The sequence below is a fragment of the Lynx rufus genome, unplaced genomic scaffold (assembly GCF_022079265.1).
Source record: "Lynx rufus isolate CCGP_SWC_20201006 ecotype Redwood Valley unplaced genomic scaffold, mLynRuf1.p SCAF_1, whole genome shotgun sequence".
Lineage (NCBI taxonomy): Eukaryota > Metazoa > Chordata > Mammalia > Carnivora > Felidae > Lynx > Lynx rufus.
The window spans coordinates 173099037-173109317 of record NW_025814823.1 but is presented as its reverse complement, the minus strand read 5'-3'; the positions used below and the strand labels follow the sequence as shown (position 1 = coordinate 173109317).

The 10281-nt window shown below is 57.8% G+C and overlaps 1 protein-coding gene across 3 annotated transcripts; it reads left to right on the top strand.

Moving 5' to 3' along the window:
• Positions 1–10168, top strand: PRR7 (proline rich 7, synaptic). 3 transcript variants are annotated; one of them, XM_047090494.1, is made up of 4 exons: positions 1–552; positions 2089–2303; positions 8767–9419; positions 9607–10168. In XM_047090494.1, exons 3-4 carry the CDS (start codon positions 9008–9010, stop codon positions 10002–10004), a joined length of 810 nt encoding a protein of 269 aa, XP_046946450.1. In that variant the 5' UTR covers positions 1–552; positions 2089–2303; positions 8767–9007; the 3' UTR covers positions 10005–10168. The 3 variants fall into 3 exon arrangements, with proteins under 3 accessions (XP_046946450.1, XP_046946433.1, XP_046946442.1); XM_047090477.1 differs by lacking the exon at positions 2089–2303; XM_047090486.1 differs by lacking the exons at positions 1–552; positions 2089–2303 and adding an exon at positions 565–848.
• Positions 10169–10281: the final 113 nt, after the last annotated feature.

Genomic DNA, 10281 nt, shown 5'->3' with positions numbered 1-10281 from the left:
AGGGGCAGAGAGAAGGGGAGAGAATTCCAAGCAGGCTCTATGCTGTCAGTGTGGTGCCGGACACTGAGGTTACTCTCACTAGTGCTCACCTCTGTACCCTGGGTATGAGCAGGGTCCATGAAGCCCAAGGCTATGGATCCAGCACTGGGTCTCCTCCCCGTACCACTTCTTAGTAGAAGTGGTGATGTATGCTCACTGAAGACACACTGGGAGGGGCCATGAGTTGGGAGGGGCCATGCCTTGGTGAGCTGGAACAACATTGGGGTAACCTGCCTGCTCCAACTCTTGCCCACTACATGTGTGCTGTGCATTTCAGGATGTGGCCGGTGCCTGGACTTGTGTGTGCTTTCCGGGTTGAGCTGTATGTGTGTGTCAGCTGCTTGACTGAGCATCCTGTGTGCTCGGCCGATTGTGTACACCCGGTCTGCCTGCGTGCTCCCGTTCCGGACAGCCTGTTGCCAGGAGCGGTGCGGAGTGGCGCGTGCTTTCCCTGTGCAGGGTGAACCCAGCGCCCCGCGTGTGAGTCTCCGCGCCTGAATCTCCGCGCGGCAGGTGGGTGCCAGGTCCTCCGCCTTCGGCTCCCAGGACAGCCTCCTCGCTGGCGAAAGGCTGGGGGTGGGGGCCCCCTGCCGGCTGCCGCGCGCGCGCGCACGCCGGGCTGGTACGCGCCGTGTACGCGCCCGTGCGCGCCCCGAGGCTCGAGCCCAGCGCTCGCAGCCGCCTTCGCTGCCACAGTCAGCTACCCGGGGCCGCCGTCGCCGCCTCCCCCAGGCCGGGGGCTCTGTCCGCGGGGCCGGCACCACTCGCCCCGAGCCAGGAGGACGAGCTCGAGGAGGATGTCTGGGCCCGTGAGTACCGCGGCGGCGGCGGCGGGCCGGGCGGGCCCGGAGCACGGGCAGAAGATGGTCCCGGGCTGAGCCCCTCCCCGCGGGCAGCTCCGAGCTTTGGCCCCGGGTCGCGGCCTCGGACCCCCGCCCCGGCCAGCCCCTCCCCCAGCCTACTCCGGAGGGAGGAAGGGAGGGAGGGAGAGGGAGGGCGCCAGTGAGCGAGGGAGCCAAAGCCGGGCGCGAGCCGCCACCGGTTCGCTTGGAAACGGTTGCCACAGCAACGGGGTTGCGCTCCCAGGCAACGCGGCTGCGGGGCGGCGACGCCCCCTCCCGCCCCTCCCCCACCCCACGCGGGGCCGCAGCCCAGGGGCGCAGGGGGAGTGGGGGTGCAGGGACTCGCCCTCGAGCGGTGGGGGTAATAACTTCACCCGTCTGGGTGTGCCTGCCTCCACAGCTCCTCGAAGATGGGGGTGGGGGGGTGAGCGGCCCCGTGGGCACGAGCTAGCTCCCACGTGGCTGCAGTCGTCGCAGCAGGGCTCTTGGGGTGGCTGCAAATGTGGGGGCGGCCCAGCCCCTGGGCCTGCCGCGGGAGGAGGAGGCTTGATGGCTGCGTCCGTCCGGCGTCTGTGTTCCGACACCCCCACCACCACTACCACCACTCGCCAGCAAAATGGTCTGACCCGAGTTGGGTGCCACAGAGGCGATGTTCCTTACCAGGGGAGAAGAAAGAAGCTTACGTCCCTCCTCCTCATGGCCAGGGCATATGCCAAACCGCGGCTAGGGCCGGTGATGGGTTTCTGCTCCACGTTCCAAGCCACCATTCTCCAGGGAGTGGTGGGAGCAGAGTGGGTAGAAGCAGAGGAAAAGGACATTGCTGACCCAGGGAAGCTGAAGCTCAGGCCAAATGGGAGCGCCCCAGCCCATTGTCTGGATCACAAGTGTCCCTTTCTTGTCTGAGCACAAAGCCCAGACTGTGCTGGGTGGCATGCAGGTTGGCCAGCAGGCAGGCCAGCGCCACATGGAGATGCGCTGTCCTCCAGGGGAGCTCCTCTGGGAGGAGAATGGCCTCTGAGTCAGAGGAAATGACCTCTGGCTCCTCTCCCAACCTCCCCCAGCCGACAGCGGCAGGGTGCTGGGGAGAGAAATGGTCCTCCTGCCAGCTCTCCCAGACCTGACTCAGCAGATGCCAGCCTCCAATCACAGACCTTGGACTCAACAGCCCAGTGACCACAACCACCATTGGGTTTCCTTTCCCATCCAGGGAAGTGTCCTGGGGCACCAGAGGTGACCGTTACCCCAGACATTTGAGGCCTTGGCATAAGATGTCCTTAGACGGGTGGTGCCCGAACTCAGTCCTGAGTCTTGATGCTGCAGGCAAGAGTGCCCTTGGAATTATTCACAAGCTCCTTTCATTCTGTTCCTGCTGTGTGTTGAGTGTTCTGCATTCATTATCTCCTAATCTTTACAATTGTGCAGGTAAGTTTATGATCCCCATTTTAAAGATGAAGACTCCAAGGTTCAGGGAGGTAACATGATCTCCCCAAGGTCACACAACCAGTAAGTGGTGGAACTCAGTTTTCAGTGAAGGTTTCTCTCCTGGCACAGCAGCTCTCTGCCTGCCACACACCATCTATTGCGGAAAAGAACTGTAGGGCCTTCTAGAGGAGCATTCTTAACTTCCTTTCATATTCTTCCAGTGAGGAAATTCCCTACGTCTTTCAAGCCTTAGTACACTTTTCCTTCTTCCACCAAAATCAGCCAGATTCTTGCTCACCCAGATGTTCTATAGGACTGTGCTGCTGCTGGGCTGGCTCCCTTCCTCCATTTTCTCTCTCTGGGCGAAACTAAGGAGTGAGGGCTACCTCAGTTACCTGAGAACCCCCCAATGCCCAAATTCTTGGTTTTTGGGCTCTGTGGCCTGATCAGCTTGCAGCCCTAGCTGTGGTAGAATTCAGCAGAGATGGGCCCATCCATGTACTGCTGGCTACTGTGGGTGCTCATTTATAGTTCAGCTGGTGGAAACCCTTGGGCCTCTAGGGCCCAAGGAGCAATGGAATGAGTGAGGTGGGCCGGGGAGCTGCCCAGCTGCAGTTTATGTCACCATGTGAGAATGTGGACTTGGAATGACCAGATAATTTTTAAGATGAACCAAGAATCCAGACTTTTATGTAAAATCTCCTGGGTTTTAAATTTGGCAACTAATCAGGATATTTTTAAGAATTGATTGTGGGCCAACAAAACATGCCCATGAACTGTGTCCAGCCTGAGAGTCACGAGGCCATGACTTCTGGTCCATGGTAAAGCGATGGTAGTTTCTGCTGGACCACTTCCAGGTTTGTGTAGATATAGTGCCATGGGCTGGTTTCCATATTTGAGCCTCTTGAGGCTGCGAAGTGTTGGCTTTTGGTTTGTCACATGCAGCTGTGTACACCAGTCTTGAAGTGTTTTCACTTCCCTCATCAGTTTTGCTCCACTGTTGGCAATCCTAGGCAGGTCTCATCATCCCTGTCTTACAGGCAAAGAAACTCCAGCTCAGACATGGGAACAGCTGGGATGGAGCCACACAGCCTAATTTGAACCCTAGCTCTCTCTTTAGTGCTCTGTGTGTTATGCCTGGCTGACTCTCTGAAGAGGGCATCTTCGTCTCCCCCTCCCCCCCACCCCAGCCCCTGAGGTGTGGCCAACTCCCTTGGAGGAAGAGATGTGAGTACAGTAGACACTGAGCCACGCAGGGCCCCTCTGCCCACAGCTCTGTGTGACCCCGGTCTGTTGTCCTGTTCACAGTTTCCAAGCCCTGGGTTCCTGGCCCAGTGCCAGGGTTGGGTCACAGAGGTGCTACCTGTAGCACCTCTAGTACCTGTAGTACCTTGGCCTAACTGGAAATGAGGCTCTGGTAAGCTCTACGCCTGGCTATGGCGGCAATCCTCTCTCTGGCCTCAGTTCGTCTGTCTTGGTGTGGGAGGAGTGTAAAATTGTTACCAGTGCCTGCCTTCCTGCCAGGACAGTGGGCCTTGCAGTCACCTGGACTTCACAACCCCCTGGCTATGTGGGCCTGAGCTGGCCCAACTCCTTGTCTGTAGAATGGGGATGGCAGCAGCCACCTCCTGGGTGTGAGATAATGAATGTGAAGAGACCAGCAATGGGACTGGCATGTGCTGGATATGCAGGACATGCCATCCTCACTCTACATACCACATTCTCCCACTGCTGTCCCTTGGTCTGAGTCTTTGTCCCTTCGCTTGACTGGTGGCTCTGAGTACCTTATGACCCAAAAACCCTGCCATCTGGGATTCCCTCTGTCCATTCCAGAGCCCCTCGCATATGCCTCCATTTTCTTTTATTCACATGGATGATGGGTCCTCATCTCACTTGTAAACCACCCTGCGAAGGTCGAGAGCTGGGTGATGGCTTCTCTCTCACTGACTTTTTGGTGAATGGCTGACATTTCCCAGGAGTGAATTGGATGCAGACCCAGCTCTTTTTTTTTAAGATTTTATTTATTTATTTATTTATTTATTTATTTATTTATTTATTTGGTGGGGGGTGGGGACAGAGGGAAAGGGAGAGAGAGGAGCTGGAGCAGGCTCCATGCCCAGTGTAGAGTCTGACATGGGGCTTGATCTCATGATGGTGAGGTCATGACCTCAACCAAAATCGGGGGTCAGACACTCAACCGACTGAGTCATCCAGGTGCCCCCAGATCCATTCTTGAAGTGTTTCCTGTCCTGTGGCTATAAGACCAAACAGGGAACTAGGCATCTCCAGTCACTCCTACCAAGTGGTTTTGGAGCTGCCATCTGTGTGCCAGATGACAAGACAGATGCAACCTCTGGAGTCGCACACAGGCAACCACAGCACACTTTGACATCCCTGGATTTCTCCAACCCTGGGGAGTAAGGCCACCTGGAGCTGACTTGTCCAGCAAAGTGACAGTGAGGCCATCAAGCTGAGTAGTAAGTGTGGGGGCAAGAACTTCGGGGAAAGAAAGGACGACTTAGCAGTGCAGGATGGAAACACAGGCTGGTTGCAGAGGGAAGGGCACTGAGAGGTGAGGCTGAAGATGCCTTGGCAGGAGTTCATCCCAGAGGCCATGATCTAGGTCAGTTCTCCAAGTGTGCTCTCTGGACCACATCATCAGCATCTGCTGGGAATTTGTTAGAAATGCAAACTCTCGGGTCCAACCCCAGACCTACTGAAGCAAACACTGGGAGCAGAGCCCAGCACTCTGTTTTAACAAGCCCTCCCCATAGCTCTGACGCTGATTCAAGTTTAAGAGGCACGCATCTACACCGTCTTAAAGAGCTAGGCTGCTTCCTGAAGGGGTGGGAGTTGCCAGAGGATTCAGGCAGGAAAGGGCCTGGGGGAAACGACAATGTGGAAAGTGGGTAGGCTGAACAGGAGCATAGCATGGAAGTACAGAGGGCGGTGGCAAGCATGGTGACGGGCCCAGGTGAGAGATGATGGGGGCCTGGCGAAGTAGTGGCAGGGGGACCAAAGTAAGTAGACAGATGAAGGCACAGTGCACTGAGGGTAAAAACAGGATTTAGTGGCTGGAGCAAATGGTGGGCCCTTTACTGAGATAAAAGATCTAGTACATTTTAAGGGTCTAAGATTACTGGGGTTCTTCATGCAGAGGAGCAATGTAGATGCCCACAGCAGTGCACCAGGCACCAGAATAAGAAATCTGTGTGACCTTGGGTATCGTTTGATTTCTTTGAGCCAAGTGCTCTCATCTGTCAAATGGGAGGAATGCTAACCTAGTTTGTAGGATGACTGAGAATGATTTGTGACATCCAGCCCTCAGGCAGGGAGCACCTAAAGGACATGCACATCTCTGCATTCCCAGCTCCGAAGCTGCCATCATCAGCACTAATGTGTGTTGGGCATCTCCAAACCCTTTGCATGGACTAGCTCAGTTTTCACCATGGTCACTGATGGGGAAACTGGCATTACAGAGGTTAAGAAATTCACCCCTGGGGTCTTGTTTGTGTCCCCCTGCTGTACCCCAGTGAGTGTGTGGCCTAAGAAAACATACAAAACAATACACTCACAAACACTGTAAATAAATCAAGATGGAATCCTAAAAAAAAATGTTCAAATAACCTGCAAGAAGGTAAGAAAGGAGAAAGAAGAAACAAATCATAAAATGGCAGACTTAAGGGGGTAGGCACAACCCCTAGCACACAGCTGGAGTTGGACAAATGCGGTATTTGCTATGGAGAGGATGGAGAGGATGGAGAGGGTGCGTGACTGTGAGTAAGAGGTGGCAGGCAGGATCTGCACTGAAGGGCTCCCCAGACACAGGCAGGAGCCTGCACAGAAGTACGAAGGGGTAAAGGGACAGCTCTTTGAGGAAGATTGGAGAAGCCTGGTCTGTCAGGAAGAGCATCTGGAAAGGTCTCTTGACATTTATGTGTTGAGCACCTACTGTGGATTAGATGAAATGTACTAAGCAACTCCCTGTGGGCCAGACACAGGCCGGAGGGAGGCCTCTGGCAGGACCCATGCCCTCTGGGCCTGCCAGAGTACCACTGAGTGAAGTAGTAGTGTTTAGCATCAAACCCATGCCCACTCAAACTGGGCACTGGCGCCAGCATGACAGAGAGCGGCCTAATCCATAAAATATGGCAGTGATTCCTGCCTCCTTGCTGAGGGGCCACATTGGCACCCAGAGAGTCTTGGTTGTGGCCTGCCTCTGTCCACCTTAATGCCCAGTCAGCTGAGCTGGGCCCCTCAGGGCAGAGTCTCTGTTATTTGTTCCTTGTTAACCTTGGAGCTGCCATCCCATTTCTCCACTCTATAGCGTTTTCCTACTCTTGAGCTGAGGCATGGTGGCCAGAAGCCCCAGGGCTTTGGTGCGAAGGAACAGAAAGGTATGTTTTGGCTACAAGCTGGCCAGTCAGCTCAGTATCCCCACGGCTGCCAAGTCTTCATGTGCCAAGTGCTCACATGCACTGGGCTCTTCATTTATGTCTCAGTGGTCTTGTAATGGAAAGTATTTTGACTGACTCTCGATTCAGACTCAGCTAAATCCTTACTCCTCCCCTTATCAGCTGTGTGACCTGGGGCAAATCATTTCTCTGGCCCTGTTTCCTCATCTATCAAATGGGCCCCCACTGAGAAGGAGGTATTACATATGTGAGATTCCAAATGGAAAGGGCCTAGAACAAGGCTTGACATGCAGTAGACAGTCCTTGGCAGGTATTTCTATTTCTAATTCAGCTAAACTCCTTCACCTCCAGTCCCAGAAGTACCTTTTCTGATCTGGAGCTATTCCTGCTCTGCAGGCCAAGGGGCCCCCTAGTTAGTGCCAGCTTCCTCAGAGCATTCCTGAAAATTCCTGTGGGCTCAGGAAAAGGAGAACAACAGATTTAATTAACTCCCAGTGACTGGCAGCATCGTGTTTTTATCTGGGCTGCGTCGCCATGGCAGCCTCATGGCAGGGTTGTGGAGGGGGCGGGTGGAGCTATTGTTCTTGCCATTGTCTGTTCTGGAACACAGGCCCAGGAGAAAGGGACTGGCACGGGGACCAAGTGGCACATGGCATAAGGCAGCCAGAGAATCAGACAGGATCCATCTGGGAGAAGTGTGGGGTGGCCCGTGGCCTGGCTTCCCCCCAGCTTGCTGCCAGAACAGTCTGAGACAGCTTGATGTGGACCTCCTGCTTGGAGCTCAGGCCCACCACGGCCCCCAGAGCTAAATGTGTGTGTGTGCCTTGGATATGTTGAGGATGGGGGGCTGTCCATGGGGCTCCTGGAAGAGGGGCCCACAAAGTAGCTCAAGCAGCAGCACTCTCCCACCCCTGGCTAGGGTTTTGTGGCCAGGCTTGGGTTCAAATTAAGGCACTGCCATCTGCCCTCTACACAGCTAATTGCCACCTCCCCATCCCCTCCGTCTGCAAAATAGGAATAACTGCAGTTACCCTAAAGGGTTATATGTGAAAACCCTGGGTATAAGGCATTCAAGAAGGGCACCCTTCTGTTCTGCGGGGGTGGTGAACAATCGCCTGCTACCCGTCACTCCGCAGTCAGGGCTCCATCCTACATACCTCAGGATGCAAGGTTCCTCTCTAAACCCTGGCTGTAGAGAGGAAGAAGGAGGCAGAACTAGAGGCGCCCATGGGCCAGGTGATACACGTGCAAACGAGCTACTTTTCCTACCCTCTGCAGAAACGTAAAGGAATTGATAAGGCCTACTGGTGCTAGGAGGGTAGGGCCAATGAGGCTGCGAACTGGTAGGAGGCTGGGGAAACAGGCTGGGATCTGACAGGCGGAGGCGCCTAGAGGAAAGGAAAAAAGGGAACAGCCCACGCCCGGACGTGCAGACAAAAGCAGGCCAGTGGCACGCAGTAACAGCCGGAACGACCCCTCCTGAGCCTCTTCTACAAGAGCGGCGACGACCAGGAGGCCCGCAATGCGGACCTAGATGTTCCATGCTTTGCGCGGCCATGGGTAGGAGCGGGTACAAGGCCTAGAGCGGCGGATGCCTAGGGCTAAAGCTGGCGTCGGTGGGCTGCTTGTGGGGCTATAGGAAGCGGGCCACCCTTTCCCCGCCGCAAAGCAACCGCGCAGAAACTCCTCTTCAGCGCCCTGAGGGTCTGTCCACGGGCCTCTGAAACCCTTTCCGAGCTGGGGTACCCCGTGGGGTAGCGAACCTCCCTTGAGTACAGAGGCCGAGACTGGCCTTCGCGCGCCCTCTGCTGGCCTGCCTGGAGTCCCCTCGGCTCAGCTGCGGCGGCGGCCGGGTCTCAGATCCGGGAAAGCCCTACCGGGGAAACCTCGAGGCATGACGTCATCCCCGTGGTGACGTCACCGCCCCGGGGGGAGTGCGGGGGTTCCCGCAGAGGAGGCTTCCCCAGAACTGCGCAGGGCACGGGCGCAGGCAGGGAAGTCGTCGGGGCTGCAACGCGCCTTCACCGCGCCCTGTGTCTGTTCTACAGGTCCCGCGCGGCCCCGGGTGAGGCCCACCCGCGCTCCCACCGGCGCCATGGGAAGGAGCGGGCGCCGCTGCTCTTGCCCCCCGCCGGCGCGCGCACGACTTGAGCCCCGCCGCGATCAGCCCCCGGCCGCAGGTCCCCGAGTGACGCTGGCGGCGCCTGGGAGCGTGGCGCGGGCCCGGGGCCACGTAGAGGAACCCAGTGTCCAGTGAAGCAGCCGAGGACCCGCCGCCCCGCCGCCGCCATGGTTATGTCCCAGGGCACCTACACGTTCCTCACGTGCTTCGCCGGTTTCTGGCTCATCTGGGGTCTCATCGTCCTACTCTGCTGCTTCTGCAGCTTCCTGCGCCGCCGCCTCAAACGGCGCCAGGAGGAACGACTACGTGAGCAGAACCTCCGCGCCCTCGAGCTGGAGCCCCTGGAGCTCGAGGGCAGCCTGGCCGGAAGCCCCCCAGGCCTAGCGCCGCCACCACCACCGCAGCGCGGCCGCCTCGAGGCGCCGGCGCACGCGCATCAGCACGTGCACGTCCACCCGCTGCTGCACCACGGGCCGGCGCAGCCACACGCACACCCGCACGCACACCACCACGCGCTTCCTCATCCGCCGCCCCCGCACCTCTCAGTGCCGCCGCGGCCTTGGAGTTATCCGCGTCAAGGTAAGCCCAGCTCTGCCGTGGGCAACGAGGGCCACTGAGAGGTGGGCGGGATCACTACTAACAGGCGAGCCTTCCATGGGACAGCCTCCCAGAGAACCTAGGAGGTAGCGGGCTGGGCCTGGGGTTGGCAGCTGGCCGGAGGCCAGGGACGGGTGGCCTCACCCTCGGAACATTTCCCACTCCGCAGCGGAATCGGACATGTCCAAGCCACCGTGCTATGAAGAGGCGGTGCTGATGGCCGAGCCGCCGCCGCCCTACAGTGAGGTGCTCACGGACACGCGCGGCCTCTACCGCAAGATCGTCACACCCTTTCTGAGCCGCCGCGACAGCTCGGAGAAACAGGAGCAGCCGCCGCCCAGCTACAAGCCGCTCTTCCTGGACCGGGGCTACACGTCAGCGCTGCACCTGCCCAGCGCTCCGCGGCCAGCGGCCCCCTGCCCTGCGCTCTGTCTGCAGGCGGACCGTGGCCGCCGGGTCTTCCCCAGCTGGACCGACTCGGAACTCAGCAGCCGCGAGCCGCTGGAGCACGGAGCTTGGCGCCTGCCGGTCTCCATCCCCTTGTTCGGGAGGACTACAGCCGTATAGAGGGGCGTCCGGCGTTCCGGGCCTCACCCGCGAACTCGTGGCCTGACTGCGGGGCTTTTTAAACGCTTCCCTTGGACTGCGGGGAGGGGTGGGGAGGGAGGGATTTCTTACCCCGTTTGTTACATTTTGAGGATAATAAAGGTGTGTGATCTGGTTTGGTACAAGCGGAGGGGGCACCCACTGCTTGCGCCCAAGGTTTTGGTAGCCAGGCGTGCCTGGGCCTTGGCGACCCAGAACCTGAACGCGTCTTCTGGCTAAAAACTGACCTGAGGTTGAG